Source organism: Polypterus senegalus, chromosome 5 (assembly GCF_016835505.1).
Source record: "Polypterus senegalus isolate Bchr_013 chromosome 5, ASM1683550v1, whole genome shotgun sequence".
NCBI lineage: Eukaryota > Metazoa > Chordata > Cladistia > Polypteriformes > Polypteridae > Polypterus > Polypterus senegalus.
Window position 1 is genome coordinate 88133508 of NC_053158.1, and position 18763 is coordinate 88152270.

Genomic DNA, 18763 nt, shown 5'->3' on the forward strand with positions numbered 1-18763 from the left:
TGTCTGATGCACTCATCCTACACTGTGGAGTGTGGTCATTTGACCTCTTTCCCCTTAAATACAAGCCTCCCTTTCCAGACACTCCATCTACCCAATAGGGTGACAACACTAAATTTCCTTCTTCTTCTTCTGGGTGCTCCCATTACAGGTTGCCACAGCGGATCATCTTCTTCCATATCTTTCTGTCCTCTGCATCTTGTTCTGTTACACCCATTGCCTTCATGTCCTCTTTCACCACATCCATAAACCTTTGCTTAGGCCTTTCTCTTCATTGGCAGCTCTTTTCTTACCATTCTTCTCCCAATCTAATCAGCATCTCTCCTCTACACATGTCCAAACCAACACAATCGAGATAATCACAGCAAAAAATAATACAAAAAAAGCAAGTTTAAATTAACAGGAATAAATTATAATAACAAGCAAACTAATCCTAACAAAACCAAAATTCACAAATGGTAAGTCTATCCTTACAATGAAATAGACACTAATAACCCTACACCCCCACCCCATGGTCAAGATTCCACATTCTTGCACGATCACGTTCAGCGTGGTTTGCAAGATGGCCCATGTGTACATAAACAACTGAGGAAGAAAAGTTGAATTATGGGGAACGTGAACCTACAAGTTACTGTAAGTCTTTACATAGTCTTTTTCAATGCACTAAATCCTTTTAGTCTCTAAGATCTGGATACTGCTGTCTACAATGTGAAGCGGGTGAGTGCACACACTGCAGCGCTTCTACCAGCTGCCCCTCAAGCTGTGCCAGTGACATGGTGATGCTTGCAACTTTATGCTAACCCAATCTCCCAGGAGGAGCTGAACTGTTTGTGATGCTCTGGATCAGTGCCCATTCTTCCAAGGTACAACTTTTTTTTTGTTGTTGTTGTTTTGTTTAAAGGACTGATTTTTATTGATTTCTCTGTTTCTCATGCTTTTAATGAAGTAGTTTTAACTTTATTTATACATTTCAACCAACTTGTTTTAAGAAACACTGAGGAGACTTTCATTTTTGGTTCTTTGAAATAAAAACTGTACATTTTGCACTTTAAAAACTTGTCAATCTCTTCACTTCCTAGGGGTTCATCTTTGGTCTACAAACAACTAGATGCCCCACCAAGGGACAATGTCATAGGCTGCTGGCATGGGGTATCACACATACATGCCAACTACAATTTTCTTCAGTTATTGGATTTCTGATATTACTACATCTCAGAGGTTAAGTACTTAACCGCTTAAAATATGCCCCATTGTTTTGGAATTGTCTACGGTACTGAACAATTATATTAATTTTTAAAAAAACTGCATAAAATCATTAATTTCCTCATTGCTATAAAAGTACTGTTAACACACTGTATTGCAAGCTCCGATACCACTTTGCAATGTTTTTCTTTTTTCCTTCAAAGATGACTGAATTTCTGTATCACAGCAACACCTGACCCCAACCCCACACACACACACACACACACACACACACAATAACTCTGTGAATATCCTGATTCAAATGTGTACAGTCTGAATGACAGATTATTATCTACTAAATAAGAGGGGTGTTTCAACTTTCAAATGAAACCACAATCCACTTTCTATATTTACATTTTTTTTTTTTGTAAAGATTTTTTGTAAAGTTTTTGAATCTTGCAACTATTAGTGATTTAATTTGGATACACAGTATAACGTCTTTACCAACTATATACTCTGATGGTAAGATCTGTGCTTCAAAATGATGCAATGTCATTGGTCTTCAATAATCGATATGTATGCTATCTACATTTATTTGAAAACGGTAAAAGTAGTAAAAAAAATCTTGTTTTTTGTACTGCTTCAAAACAGTAAAACTAGATATATTACTTGTAGATATTTCATCAGTTTTTGTGTGTTCCTGACACATTCACTGAAATTTTTATAGTGTTTGTAAGCTTATTCTAACATGTATGGAAAAAATTCAAATTGCATTTTTTTGGTGAAAGCGTTACAGAATTTTGCAACATATTCTACTGCAACATATGTGTGCAACATACTTATATTCTTGAGGTGTAAACATTCTGAAAGAGAAATGTCTGACCTTTACTTTGAGGGGTAGAACATGAATATTGAGCGAAGGATAATAAAGTTATAACCAGTGTGGCCTGCAGGGGTTTCTCAGCTCCCCAAAATCGACACAAACAGATGCAGAACATTTTTTTTTTATTATTTTTCTTGTGGGAAATCCTTTTCCATCATTTCCCACCTTCCCAGCACCATGCACAATCCAAAGCACAATAAAACACCAAGCACTTTGTCTTTGCCTTCTCTCTTCTTCTCTCTTTATTTCTCTCTGTCTCTCTCTCTCCCTCTCACTCTCTCTTTCTGCCTTCACTCCTCCTCAGGTAACTGTCATCCTCACCCTCCCGACTCTGGCACCTGGACCAGTGGCAGTGGGCTTCTTTTATGCCACACCTGGGAGGACTTCCAGTGGCCCATTAGCATGATCCGATAATACTTCAAGTTGAGTTGGAAGGCCAACATAGTAGGACTGTGCAGCCCCTGCAGCAAACCCTGGCGGCACTCACAGAATCCAACATGGCTGTGCTGAACTCCAACTCCCATAGATCCCTGTTGTAATCTGAGGCACTGCTGCAACCCTGTCTGCCATCTTTCGCTCCATGGGAGATAATGCCCTGAGCATGCTCTCTACACTATGGAGGCGTCCTGGCCAGAAGCAGAAAATGAACAAAAAGGAGGCTGAGATTAAAGGGTTAAAAACTAGATAATTTATTTGATCAAAAATAAACTAATAGGATATAATCAACAATTTTTTCACCAAATTTTACAGTCAAAAAATCGACTTTTAATAAAATTTTATTTTTAATAAAATTACAACAATAAGGGACATACAAAAATTCAGGCCAAGGGTAGGAGAGGCCAAAATCAAATATTCAAACCCGATTTACGCAACTGTTTCATGGGTCTGCTCACTATACAGTAAAAGTAAACAACTTTCATACACAAGAATATTAAGCAGAGGAGAAACAAAAATTACAAGCAAAAGATACCCAGAATGAACAGCAAGCTAGATAGGAGACAGACTGTTAAATAGTTGACTGCACAGAATCTACAGAAAGGTAACTTTTTCTGAATAGGCCCTGGGTCAGTTAACCAGAGAAGATAGAAACAAAGCAGTTGCCACCTAGTCTGTAGGCTGACTGGCTTCTTTGGACAGGAACTAAAACTGAAACAAAAGTCCTCATATTTCCTGGTATTATGAACACTTTAATGTGTCTAATTATTATTGTCAGAGTGAATGAACCTGGAGATGATAAACACTGGGCTAGACATATTCAAAGACTTTTAAATGTTGAAATTCAAGAAGTCAAACCAAAACTAGGCAATCAGGAGTAAAGGATTTGAGATCAAAATATGTGAAAAACAAAGATACATTGTGAGCCAAAGAAACAACACTAACACCAGGCCTACTTGAAAGAAATCTCAATTAAGTCAATTAAGTTGATTGCAAGCAACATACTGTATATGTAGGTACTGTATATACTGTAGATAGTACCCTTAGTACTAAGTTAGTAAATGAATAATTTAAAATCCCTTTAACATCACAGATAATTAATCATTTTACCAAATGCATTTTAAGAAAATGACATCTACAGTCAGGCCCAGCTCCAGGGGGTTATGTAGCTACGGTTCCCCCTAACATCATATCAATCCCCTCCGCCTGTGCTATCTGGTATACCATTACTTGTAGTTTTAGTATTTTACCACACTCATGCCCCCAGTGGTTTTTCCAGATAATTTACAGTTTTTACATGGGACATGTCTACATTTCTTACAAAACAAACAACTCAAAAAATTTCCTGTAACCTTTAATTGCCAAAGTTCCTACAAAATGTTTTTGTAAACCACTTTATATCAGAGTACAACTTTGGACTCAAACCTTTCTTTCTCAAATAAATCTCATCAGTGTACTGTTTTCTCTTTGACTACTCACCTATTATTTATCAATGCCTCATTTTCATTGTTTTCAGATTTTTTATTCTCATGCTTGAGGATGAAAAAGTTTAAAGTAATACTCTGCCAAAAATATATTTTTTTATTTGTTACTTACCTAATATAGTTTGAAGTGGTAGCCAAGTGAAAATTTTAATCTCATGTGTTCACGCATAACAGAGATAACAAATTTTCTGATACAATTTAATTGTATGTTGACCAATGTTGGAGTACAGCAAAAACTGTCAAATTGTCGATGAAAAAAATCCCACATTCTTCGCATTGCACAATCTACAAGTAAAGTCATCCAATCATATGCTCACAACATCCCAAACACAAGTATTTTTACTAAAATATTGTTAATCTTAGTAAGCTTCTTCTGGAAAATGCTCTTGTGAACTAAAATGGAATGTGAATGAGCATTTGAATTACGGAGCTGCCACCTCTTGTAACATTTCTTTTCATCTCCATAACCGGAATACCTCGTAATAATTTAGCAGAGAAATTAACCATTTGCTTGTTGAAGCATGTTGGATGTGAAAAAATATAGGGAATATTCTGTTCCTAAAAATGTTTTCACTTGCTTTTCTAACTTTTAATCTTAAGTCGTACACATCTCCCAGTAGTCTTTGTCACTTTTGGGTGTAATGCACTGTTAGGCAAACTAGTGAATGAGTGGTCTTCAATTGAAACATTCCAATTTCACAAGAGCATTTTTAATTTTTATTGTTAAATATTTACGCAATACACGTGTTTAGGATGTTGTGAGCATACGACTGGAAGAATTCACATATGGATTATGCGACATGAGTAATGCAAAATATTTTTTACAAACATGTTGTTTACTGTTGTCCAATGTTGGTCACTGCACTTATTGTATCAGAAAGTTCTTTTTTTACCTCTCTTCTGCATGAAAACATGAGATTAAAAATGTTTATCTACTATCACAAAAAATTGCATGGGGTAAGTTTTTGGTGGAGTATTCATTAAAATGTATGGCAGAGAAAGGATGGGAAATGTAGATATGACATTATAAACATTAACACAAATCCGTATTGTACATACTCAACATATATTCTGAGATCTATTTAATCGAGTTAATGGTGGCAGGGAGCTGGATCCAACCCATGCAGCACCAAACAAGGTACCAGAACATTGTAGGACCAATGACACGTAACGTATCAATTTGGAATTGTCAGTTAAACTAACATAACTATCTTCGGGATAAGGAGGGGTCCAAAGTAAAATTAATGCAGACATATGGAGAACATGCCAACTCCACACAGGTTAGTTACTGGATATATGAATTAGTCAAATATATAAGTAACATATGGACTGGAGGAGTGAGATCTAAGATATTGTTTCTTACAATGTCCCATGTTACTGAAGTTAGATTTTTGGACTCAGTAGGAAGAAAATACTAACTAGAGTGAATACAAGCACAACTGGCAAGTGATTGTTATGGCGATAGAAGCTAAAGGATGATACTGGACAGGAGACATACCTGGTAAGGCCAAGACACAGGCAGGGAAAACAAGCAAACACACATTGGAAACAGGGGAGGAGTTACATGTCCATTTTGGACATGTACATATTGCCAGTGAGTTGTTAATTCCTGTATTGATGCTATGTCCATTGATTACTCTTAAGTGTAAACTAATTCCAGTGGCAATAACAGAAATAGTAACTTCTATACAAGATTTATTTTAGCTCAGCCTTTAAGTTCATTTGTGTGTCTGATCTGCAGAGTAATGTGAGAATCAAATTGTAGAGGAAGCTCACTGTGGATAATCTTGGTTACATATATTTGGTAGTCATCAGAAACATTCTTGACATGAATATTTATATATTTTAATAGCTACTTTGATGACTTCAGTGAAATGATGAATAATAAAAAATAGATTACTTGTTCCCTTCCAGGTTATTTGCAGTTTATAGTAATTATTACACATTTAGGCAGAAAAGGTTCATAAAAATAATGACTGCAGTTCCATGTTAGCCTGTAAATTACTTAAATATTAATTCATTAGTTCATTTTGCAAAAAAAATGTGTTTCTTTAAAACTTTTTCTGCATAATAGCATGCATTGTACTTGCTTAACCAATACAACAGATCAAAAGATTAAAAACATATTTTGAATTCAGATTTTCTGATTTATTCCACTACATTTCACTACAGAAACAACTGCAGGCTGGTGGGTCAGTGTTTCTTGGTGCAGTTATAAAGAAGCAATTTTCATTTGTTAGTTTTAATATATTCAAACTTGATTTCAGCCATGTACAGTAATCGCCTTATAATGAAGCTGAATATCTGCATGAAGTTTGCATTACTTTTCTTTTGAGCTTGCGTTTGTTAAGGATTACTTTAGGTCATTGTGTTGGAACGAAAGTGAGTGTTTCAATTGTACTTAATGCATGCATAACCTGATACAATAACAAATTATCACAGGTAACCCATAAGTGCCCTGCGCACATAAAAATGTAATTGCCTGCCTTCCTATAGCTTCACACTTTAAACGATGCATGACAGCTTATTGTACTGAAAGTCCACTTGGAAGAGCAGTAATAAGTATCTGATAACTTAGGAATGAAACAGCACACTTTTTATATTAAAATTAGAATGTGAAAAGTTTTAGAAATGCAATTTTAGGTAAATTAAGAATGAGTGGTTATTTAAGTTAACATTAACCAGTTGACACAAAACAACATTTAAATGAAAATGTATTAAAATATACAGAAATATCAACACTGTAAAATTGTGGATATGTACGTATAATATGCATAATAATTATATAAAAACTGCCATTTGTCAATTGCTATTTCTGAATAGTATCCACAGGCAAAATGTTAAAATTAAGGGGGCTTTAAGAAAGAGATTGATGCTACTGTAAAAATGCCATCCTATAACAAAACACATAAACTGGCTATTTATTATATATAACAAATACTGATTGCTTTCGTTTTTATTGTGGCAGCTTTATAATTATAAATTAAATTCCATTTCTACTAGAATATACTCCTCAGGCAACATTCTTTATTGAGCAGCAATAGGTGATAAAGTGCAGTGTTTCTACTGATTTGCTTTAGGTTGCACTGCTCACTAGATGGCCCACTTGGACAAATAATCCTGAACGAAACATGCAGAAAACATAAATAAAAATATGAAATTGGGCAAACATATTAAAATATTACAGAAAAGTATACTTTTGTTTAGGTCTAAGTAACAGATACAATGGAAATATGTCAAGAAAATATGAAAGTGCGTTTTAATTATATGCATATTTAATTAATACTACTATTGGTAATAATGTAATGTCTGTTTTGAGGAATACAAAAGGCACAGATTTCAGATTAAAGAGTTCTACTCTCTCTCAGTAATCTGTACATTTATGGAATGTCTAGTAAGAACATAAATGGGACAAGATGTATTGTATTAATGAGTAAAAAATCTGAACATTACCTTACTGGACTGCTACCAGCATCGAGATCCTGAGCAGTCACTGCTCCTATGATGATCCCAACAGGAGTATCCTCATAAACTTCCATTGTGTAAGAAGGCTTGCTGAAAACTGGTGGTTCATCCACATCCAAGATATTAATTTTAACTGTTGCTGTGTCCTTAAAGGGGCCAAAGGCATGAAAGCGACGGTCTAGATGACCATTAGAGGCTTCTACCTTGAAGGTATATGCTTTTTTAGATTCATAATCCAAAGGCTAAAAAAAAGATAAAAATCATTATTAATTAAAAATGTTAAATGTTGTGGGAAAACATTAAAACACAGGTTTTGCTTTTATACGGAAGTAAAAGTCCACAATAAATGTATTCCTTTTATAATTTTGTTCAGTGAGATAGCAAAAAAGAGAGCCATCTGGTCTACCAAATAACTTCTTTTGTTTAGCCTGTTAGGTCACCTTTATGCCAGGTGGTGGAAAAACTAATACAGGTACTAAGGGTGGCTCTGATCAAGTTACAATATGTACTAGAAGAGGCTTTCCACCAACATTCAAAAAGATTCAATATGCTGTATTTATTTTGCTCCCATGGTTTCATTTTTCTTCAAATGCCATCTATTAAATGTGTACCGAATCTTATATATTTGGTGAATCTGCAGAGCCCCAGTAAATAACCCACAATAAAAATAATTTCTGTGCATCAGTTGTTTTTCCACACAGTCATCTGATAAATATTTAGCATAACAAACATTAACATATATCTAGAAGTCCAGTTTAAACAACATGCAGTACATTGGTCCTCATCTATTTTTTTGCAATTCCTAATATAAGCTCTGAAGTTTCAGGTTACATTTTACCAGTTGTCAAACAGTAAAGTAAGTAAGTGATGCAATACTCAGTGGCCCTTGGTTATAAAGTAAAGCATAAACTATGGGTAACAGTGTACCAGGATAATAATTACATCTATTCATATCTATATGAACAATAAAATACAAAGTTTTTTTTTTAATGGGACAGACTTTGATGTCATCAGTTCATTGTACCTTCTCAAATCAAGTATGCTTAACTTTTAAAGGACAAATGTCATCAAACATTAGTTTCATTGTGACAGATCTTTAAATGCAATTGACTGTCTTTATGAGTTATGATGGTCCTGGGGGAAACATTAATTACTAGAAAATCTGACAGAGCAGTTAAAATTCTTAATTAGAAATTTAAAAAGCATACAGGATAATAAACTGTGGTGCAGATCAAGAAAAGCTTATTACTATGCACTGCTTCCCTTTTACACAGTTTTATATTGTAGAGTGAAGTTTCACAGTCTTAGAGAAAATGAGACTTAGGTTTAAAAGAATAAGTGTTTTAATTAAAAAAGAATTATTAATGCAAAATGGTAAAATATTTGGAAACTATAGAATGCAATGATTAGAATACAATATTATGGAACACAACAAACCTACAAGGTTCTTTGTGCATGCGTAAATACGGATGAAAGATCGATCGATCGATCAATCAATCTATCTATATACCTAGTCTAACTACCTTATGGATGACTGCCTTACCAACCCCTGCTCACTCCTTCCACCTTATCGTCTTCCTCCTGCCTACTGAGTTCCTGACTCTCACTACTCTCCCAAGCTTTAAGTTAACAGGTCTCTCTGCTACCTCCTAATGGCTTGGAAGACTACTATCTTCATGATCTCCAATATTCCTCTGTCAATATCTATTTTGACCTATGCTGGGTGTGATCTCCTATTTGTCATGTTGCGGTCTGAATTATATCTTGTAGTACATTCATTTTCCTGCAATAACAATTTCTTCTTTATCTTCCACCACAGTACACAGAATCATAAAATGTGTTTGTCAACATTTTTTATCATATTGTAATGGCACTGACAAGTTGCAATAGGGGATGAGTCACCATCAGAATAAGCTGGTATTCCATCATATAAATGAGCAGAAGCCAGTTGCAGGGATACCTATAAAGATGGCAAGTCTGAGGAGGCGCATATAAATTCCAACTTTTGTGACAAGACCTTTGCACTCAGCACCAGCATGCAACATAGTGATATGGTGATACATTGGGGTCATACGTGGGACATAAAGAAGACCTATAGTTCAACAGAGAGCCTCAGAGACTCACAATGAACAGGATGTTTTTAACTGATGAGTTGCAAGGCTGAGATCAGAGATCTGGAATGTCGTTTGCAGCATCAGTACAAGGAGGACGACTGCTGTCTCTGCTAAAGCCCATTGGCTTGGGAGCATGATCATCTGTGGAGCTTTGGGCTCACAGGCCTGGGGAAAAGTATGGTAGATAAAATTGCCACTGAGCACAGGTAAACAGTGGGAAGCTGGGTTGATGAGAAGACTGAACGGGCAAAAGACAAGGCAGATCGTAGAGACATTACAAAGCATTGGTGAAGAGATAGTCTCAAAGCGGAGTTCCGGATCTGGAACACCATATGCAACGTTAATTCGTGGAGGAAGACAGCTGAGATACTGGTATAACTGCAGCTCCAGACAAGGTGGTTTACCAGCCTACATAATTCACAAATCAGTGTACAGAAATGCAGTGTTTTAACACCTCTGCTGCACTGCATGACAGGTCAGCACTCAAAATCCATGCTGTATTATCCAAAGATGTAGTACTCAACATCCCTGCTGCACCACCTGATACTGGAAAATGCAAGACCCCCAGAGGCATTTCTTAGCACACCATGATGGAATGAGTCTGTGGCTAAAAGTGCTCCAAGAGAGTGCCTCCTGTAGATGGCAGAGGAGATTTTTCATTTATATTGTGGCTTTGTCTCCACCATTTTAAAGAATTTGTGTATCATTTCAAGTTGGTGGAACAGCGACCTCAAAAGGAGGGCTATGTAACAGTGTAGACAAGTTGCATCAGCCGGGGATAACTTAGCACCTCCATGAGCTGGCTGCCCATCATGTAAATGAGCAGCTTCAGAGCCAGTAGCAAGCTTGCAAAGTCACATGTGAATTCTAACTTCTGTGGCTACCTAAAAGAATGACGTAAAGAGTAGGAATCCATTGGCACTCAGTGTTAGAGAGCACCGCAGCACTACAATATTTTCATTATGTATTCCTTTGTATAGACTCAAGTCAACCTGAGCATGAAACTGTCACTCCAACCAATCCTATCTTATATATCTTGTTTGTCCGGCCAGGAACTGAGAGGTGGAGTCAGGGTAAGAGCTCCACCTCTGAGGAAACCGAAAACTTGCTTAGCCTCTAATAACACAAGTGAGGCGAGCACATCAGCAAAACGGTATCCCTTTTACTTTTCCTCCAACTGCTAATGCACAAGAGATGTGAGCACTTCGACAAAACGAATCCTCCTAGAAGAGAGATGCCCAGAGTAGTTCCTTTCAATTACCTGACATCTCTACATTTCAATTTGTTTTCTAACGATTTAATAGTTTCTAGGACCCCGGGTTTTTTACAGTATGGGCTTACACAGCTAGTTTTATAATAAAGCATGAGGCCAAATCTGAAACATCTTAATCTCAAAATAATCAAGATGTTCATCACTGAATTTAGATTAACTGAAAAGTGAAATAATTTGCATTGTCTGTAACACTGAACATATTTATTTTTATCAAAGTTCAGTGTGGTGGTTTAGATAAGAAATAATACATAAAATACTTTACAAATGGTGATGAATGTTAAAGAGTACAGGGGATACAATTAAATGGGGTGGCTAATTTTCCATAATCCCAGTGAAAAATATGATCACTGATCTCAATTGTTTCAATGACTGTACTTCTAATTGAATAGACTTTAAAATTTCTTAGTTTTGTTTCACTGAAATCATGTTTCATTTTCAAATTATAACACTTCTTTTGTAATTGATATTTGTAAAACAAATAAGATATACAGTATATGTTACCACAAAATCTGATTAAATTACTTTGGAATGAGTATTTCTTAATTCTCAGTGAAAAAGTACACAATAGAGGATTAATTAATCAAGCAGATCCTATCTCAAAATGTGTGGTAAATTATAATATAATTTACCTTTGTATATGTTTACCTTTGGGGAGATTTTCAAACAGTTTGTAAAAATTAATTTGTTACTATGAACACCTGAATCTTATCAACAAATGCATAAAGCTGGCAGAGTGGCCAATATGTAGTCGTGCCACATACAGTAGGGAGCATTACATTTTTATCTGGTATATAGTAATTTCCTGGCCTAAAAAAAAGGGGGCTGCCTCTTTAATGTCATTGGAGAGAGTTCCAGCAAGTTATCAATAAAAATAGGTGAAGTTCTTGAGTGAGACAAGCTAAAATTACTTCAGGCTTCAAGCAAAAAAAATTTTTTAAAAATGAGTGCAGTTCTTGTGAATTGATGTGGTGCAACCTACCTAGATGTAGAAGAAGATATGCTTGTGATACTTTAGGTGGAGCCCAGTAGGCTCAAATATTACTGTTTTATATATATTGACCTGGTTACTTTGTATATATCTATAATTGTGTGTACATGCATATGTATGTGATTTAATCGTATTTATTAGCTTAAAGTATATTTATAAGTACTGATGCCTAAGGGAAGGTGAAATTTAACAGTGACACATCAACATTTTCTTAAAAAACTTTGATGTGAAATACCAATGTTAAATTAAATTAAAATATATTGATACAGTAAAAGTAAAAAAAAAAATAGAAATTTTAAATAATATAATATGCTGTCAATCACTGTTGAAGTACAAGTACTTTAATGTAGGTAAGAATTTTAGCTTACAAAAATGGATCCTTGCCAGCGTGATGGCACAACCTTTCAGAGTCCTGGTGCTGAGTTCACATGCTCTTCCCATACCTGAGTTTGGTTTCTGTCCACCATCCCTAAGTCTTACGTGTCAGACTAACTGGCTGTTCTCTTGGGGGTAACTGAGCCCTGCGATGTCTGTGGGTGCCCCGCCCCGCATTAGTCTCTGCCTTGCACCCTAGGCTGACAAAAGTGGGCTGCAGGCACCCTTGACCTTGAAGTATTGAAAGTATGTATAAGTGAAAGAGAAATACATCCTTTCATTGGCATGATTCTTAAAGTGTGTTTCTCTAAATAATTAACAAATTTAAAGCTAATTGGGATAATCAGATGTGGGAGCAATAACATATTCTGCAACGGCATCAAGTTCAAAAGTACTTAAGTTTTTTGATGAGCCAGCATAGCTCATCAAGGAAAGGAAATGATAGCTTCAGATACAATAAATCCTTTTTACAACAATTAAACAGATGTGATAATTTTCCCTTGCACCATTCAAGTATTTCTAAATCCTAGCAGCAACTCACACTACAAATAAATCTTTCATGTGGTTGACTTAACAAAGCAACATAAAACAACATTCAGTAAAGTACCAGAACACAATATGGTATCTAGCACAGGTATAGTTTTAACACATTACTAACATATTTATTACTGATATGAAAAATATAAACAAATTAATGGCTTGATTTTTTTATAACCTAACAAAAAAATCACATTTTTCTGATTAAAGAAGAAAATATACTACAATTTTAAATATGATGTCTGTTTTAATCATTATTTAAAACTAAACTCTTTTTATGTATTAGATTAGTTTAGATAAACTTTATTAATCCATCTGGATCCATTATCCAACCCACTATATCCTAATTACAGGATCACGGGGGTCTCTTGGGGACAATCCCAGCCAACACAGGGTGCAAGGCATAAACAAACCCCATGCAGGGTGCCAGCCCACCGCAGGGCACGCACACACAAACACACACACACTAGGGACAATTTAGAACCGCCAACACACTTAACCTGCATGTCTTTGGACTGTGGGAGGAAACCCACGCAGACACGGGGGAAACATGCAAACTCCACGCAGGGAGGACCCGGGAAGCGAAACTTTATTAATCCTAAGTGGAAATTCAGATGCATACAGCAGCAGAAACATAAAAAACAAGGATACAGACTCACAGGATACATAATACAACCAATCAGTAAATCAGTCAATCAATCAATCTTGTGCAGAAATTTCAAAATGAACTTGGAATTCGTTGGAAGGAAGAATTGAATTGCCTCATAGCAGTGGGCAGAAAAGACCCCCAGAGGGGCTTCTTAGCATACTGTGGTGGAATGAGCCTGTGGTTAAAAGTGCCCCGAAAGAGTGCCTCCTAGAGGGGGTGGAGGGGAATTTTGTTGATGGGAATTTTGCCTCTTTTTCCATAACAGCTGTTAGTGTGTCCAGTGTTAGCTCTGTGATGGAGCAGGCTTTCCTGATAAGTTTGTTCAGGCATTGTGCTGCTTTTGAGCTCAGATTGCTTCACCAGGAGACTGTGGTGTAGAACAACACACTGGCTGCTATGAGCTAATAGAACATGTCCAGCAGCTTGCTGCATATATTAAAAGACACAAGTCTGCTTCGGAAGCACAGTTTGCTCTGGCCCATCTGGCAGAGTGCCACTGTGTTGTCAGACCAGTCCAATTTGTTGTTTATGTGAACCCCCAGGTACTTGTGGCTCTGCAATACTTTCACATCCTCCCTCTCTCAGATGGTCCTTGGCAAGCTGTAAGTCAACTACTAGCTCTTTTGTCTTGCTGACATTAATTGCAGATGGTTTTCCCTGCATCACAAGACAGAGTCCTCCACAACCTTCCTGTACTCTGACTCATCTCCATTATTAATGCAGCCTATGATGGAGGAGTCATTTGAAAATTTCTGTCGGTGGTGAGCACTGGTATTATACTGGAAGTCTATTGTGTAAAGGGTAAACAGGAAGGGAGAGAGGACAGTCACCTAAGGACGAATATTAGACCAACTAACGAAAAATGCAAAATTAAAAGATAAACTCTTCCCTGCCCTGCTATAATGCAGTACCTTTCACCTTGCCACAGTATTCCTGATATGGTGAAAGTACTAAAACACAATGGCAGAAGAATGAAGAAGATTCAATGACCAATTTATATTTATTAGGAAATAAAAGCCTGTTAAAGGGCCATGTTTAACATATGAAAACTTCCTGACACTTCACAGATGTCCCTAACTTTGTTCAACTCAGCCAAAAAAAAAGAAACAAATTTTCTTGTAATGGTCCACTTGGTGATTGTTCCTAGGGCCCACTGTAGCCTTTAGGGGGCTCTAAGTGGGTCTTTAATTTGGGCACTCAGACAGTTCCATTAGTATAAAAAATACCTCTTAAAAATTCATCTACATATAACTACAATATACACTCAGTATTATGTATATACACTTACATACAGTACTTAAGCACCTCCTGATAGATCTGTTAAGTTTGTTGAATGCAGTGATGTTACAATTGACTTAATATTCCTACATTTACTGTATATGATGATAAATTATATATCGTACTGAAAAAGAGATATGTTGCCAGAGACCACTAAAAAATAATGGACAGGCAGAGTTAAATTTTCAGAAAAAACTATTTCAATAGCATCAAAAAAAATAATAATAAAATAATTTTAAAAAGAAATAAAAAATACATATACATAACGATCCTAATAACAAAAATATCAAATAAAAACAATTAAATAAATAACTGAACTTTGTAAACAGTGGTGGTTGAAGTGGCAGAATAAAGAGCTACTGTCAGTGGTATCTAAACAGAATGAACAACTTATTTGCAGAAAGTGGAAGGTTTTTACTTTAACAGATACTGGGCATCAATCCATTCTGCATATCCAATTTAGGCTATCTCCATATGTATTCATTTATTAAAAGGACCACATTTTTTATTAAGAACAGATAATAGGCTTTAATTTATATTTTATCAAAATGTAGAAAGTACAAACTAATCCATGATTTGACTCAAATGCTTGCATACAATTTGTGTAATAAAGCAGGGTCCTGTTAATGTGACTCACTAGCAGAGTTCTCACTTTACTCATGCACTTAATCCAAAATATTTCAATTTATATTTGAACTGTTACATTACTTCATTGGTTGTGGCTTGCAGTTGGAAAATGAATGAGATATGAGAAGTGCTGACTTTGAGTCTCTTGACTGTTATGGCGGTTGCTTATATTCAGTAGTTACAATTTTGTTTGAATCTTTAGAGGGTACTGTATTAACTTATCAATATTACATGCCAAATTTCAGAAAACATTAACCAGCATGTAATATTTAGAAAAGAAGAAGAATCAAAGATTTTTCAAGCTAGTCTGCCCAAAGGTGGCATGGCAGGACTATCAATACATTATTATTACTGGCAATATAGTGCACAGTGTTTTTCTTATGATATGGTTATGAATTTGTTTAGTTATATTTGATAATTTGTACCAGATGGGCTTTCTTTATTGAAATGTAGAAATAGTTTTTTCAAAATTATTCAGATAGTAAAAAAATGTGTCCCTGTCCTAAAATCTGCAATGTACTAATCAATTAGTATAATTGGGAAAAAGCGGATTATAAAAATATAGACTGCAAAAAATGTTATATAAGCAAGATGCCATAAGGTGTAATGAAGCTGCAGTGAGTAGGAGTTTCAAAGACTTCAAAAACTTCAAAGGAGATGAGTGTAATTGACTCTCTGAAATATATTCCCAGCTATGTAAATGCAAATAAGTAATGTGTACATTGAAATAAGGATTGATAGATGTGTATTTCCTTTCTAATGATTATCCAAAAAATAAAAAAATATGTAAAAATATTAAGCATGTCAACTGCTGTCAATAAAAAAAATGATTAATGATTACTACACTCCCTTCTGAAATATCCAACAGATTTTAGTGGAGATGGAAGGCATTTTGTCTAACGATAGAATATGCATGACATTTTATCAGAGGTCAAATACAGGGAAGATGGAGTTTTGCTAGAGGTTGGATGATGTTTTGTTGGAAAGAGGAGGATGTCCAAAAAGGGACACCATATCTGCAGAAATCTCTGGGGAAGCATTGATCTCCAGTAAATTATCTATTTGTGTGGAGATGAATTTGGTAATGTCTTTATCAGACAACATTAATTGTTTAAGTCCGCAGTTGAAAGTCGTATTTATGAGAAATAATGATTTCTTAAGTAGCTATGGAGTGCTGATGAAAAGAAAGAATATGTTCTTGAACTTGGATACAGAAATTTCCATCAAACAGAGACTTTATGGTCTTTATTAAACTGTGTCATTACCCTGCAGTTTACAACTAAGTTCTCCAGCAATTATATTATATTATGTTTTGAGTGCTCATATTGTGAGCCAGTGAAACTGACTTCATGCATTAATTCTCTGTTATCCAAATTTAATATATGTATATTAAACAAAACAAATTTTGAATTATATAAATTCCCAGCTAAGATAATAGAAAATCTCTTCACAGTGCAGTGAGACATTACATTATTGGCTACAATAGCAACTGTTTTTTTTTAAATAAAATTCTCTCAGCTCTAGTTTTCTTATTACATTAAGAATTAAACTGAAACTGATCTTTAATTTTTAAATGGGTTTGCCCTTAAGAATGTCAAATGTGGGAGCACTTTTTCCTCTTGAGATTGAAACCTTTAACATTCCAGCTTACAGAATTATTGATTTATCAGTATTACACTGTTTATGCTTTCTTGGAAGCACTTTCTGAAATTACTTCATAAAGTGAAATGTTTTAAATCTTTGCTTTATTACCAACTTCACATATGATTTTAGAAAATAATTCTGCATAATTTCACTACATTATAGGAGTCCAGTCTCTTTTATTAGCTTCATACTTCTAATATTTTATTTCATGATCTGCCTTCAGACTCCACAAATTTCTTACTGGGAATTTTACATTTGGTTTCTGAAACAGTTTTTATTGGTGATGGTTGCCATTTGCCCCAATTGTTGGATGTTGGTCATTAACTTATACTTCATATACTCAAGGTGATCTCCAGACACTTTAATGTTATTCATAAATTTGCTCATTTTTCCTGTATATTACCTTCTATTGTCCCTGTGTTTTCTTTCAACTATGCCTTAACGCAATTATCGCAGCATACCTCATGATCTTCTATCTACTGAATCACACCCTTCAGATCTTTCTGCAGTTATATATCCATCCATAAGCATCAGCATTCTCAATCTGGGAACATCTTCCATATTGTGTTTCATGCTGTGCTCTGGTGGCTTTGCATAACCAGTTGCAAAAAACAGAGTGACATATGATGTGTTTGTTTAGGTTTTAACTAGCTCTGATTCCTGGCTGGACTCACTGAGGGCTGGGCTTGACATTCTGCCAGACGCCGACTTCAATTTTGGTGCACTGGAGGTTTCCAGCTGATTAGGCCCTACGTCTGTCTCCTTTTCATCAACTTGCAACAAACCAAGATAAGTTATTGACTTTTTTTTAGATTTTTATTAAAATTAATTTCCTTTCACTTAACATCTTTTTTGCCATTTTTTTTTTTGCCACTTGATACTTTCTGAAGTTCCACCATCATTGTAAGAATACAAGAAACCTCATATATTAATACAATATGAAAAACAATTTTGCTGTGAGCAGAGCACTGTCTTAGACATCTATTTCTGATGGCACACAAGATCAGTGACTTCACAAAGGCATGGAATGAAAGAGGAAAATGGTAGTGAAGGCATCCATGCCATTGAAAGGTGTGTAGAAAGGAGACATCTTGAGAAATATTGGTTATACTAGGACGATAATGCACATGCATTACTAGCTCCTATTTAATGATATATGCATGTTAAACAAAGTACTGTCAAATCTGAAATAAGATAAACCTGAAGGACAGTCAAACCTTAGGGGTTGTTTTCTCATAAGATCATGCTCTTCTATTTTATATTTATAGGGTTATTATGATCACATGTACAGAATACAGTGAAAATCTAATGTGCATATACTATTTTCATAATGTTATTAAACTTTATTGGGATTTTCTGCCATGACACAATATATATATATATATATATATATATATATATATATATATATATATATATATATATATACAGTAGAAGGCTTTCCACATGGAAATCTCAGTTGTAATGATGAAAATCTCATAAATATTGAGTACAATGAAGCCTGGGTGGCATGGTGGTGCAGTGGGTAGCGCTGCTGCCTCACAGTTAGGAAACCTGGGTTAGTTTCCTGGGTCCTCCCTGCATTGAGTTTGCATGTTTTTCCCGTGTCTGCGTGGGTTTTCTCTGGGTACTCTGGTTTCCTCCCATAGTCCAAATACATGCAGGTTAGGTGCATTGGCAATTCTAAATTGTCCCTAGAGTGTGCTTGGTGTGTGGGTGTGGGTGTGTGTGTCCTGCGGTGGGTTGGCACCCTGCCCGGGGTTTTTTTTCCTGCCTTGCGCTCTGTGTTGGCTGGGATTGGCTTCACCAGACCCCCGTGACCCTGTAGTCAG

At 35.6% G+C, this 18763-nt stretch overlaps 1 protein-coding gene across 6 annotated transcripts in view; it reads right to left on the reverse strand.

The window, feature by feature from the left end:
- Window positions 1-18763, reverse strand: part of LOC120530413 (cadherin-12-like) — an 802688-nt gene that overhangs the window by 60582 nt on the left and 723343 nt on the right. For all 6 annotated transcript variants that reach the window (XM_039754905.1, XM_039754904.1, XM_039754907.1 and 3 more), the window contains one exon: window positions 7435-7688. In XM_039754905.1, the coding sequence (XP_039610839.1) occupies window positions 7435-7688 (254 nt within the window). The remainder of the gene's footprint in view (window positions 1-7434; window positions 7689-18763) is intronic.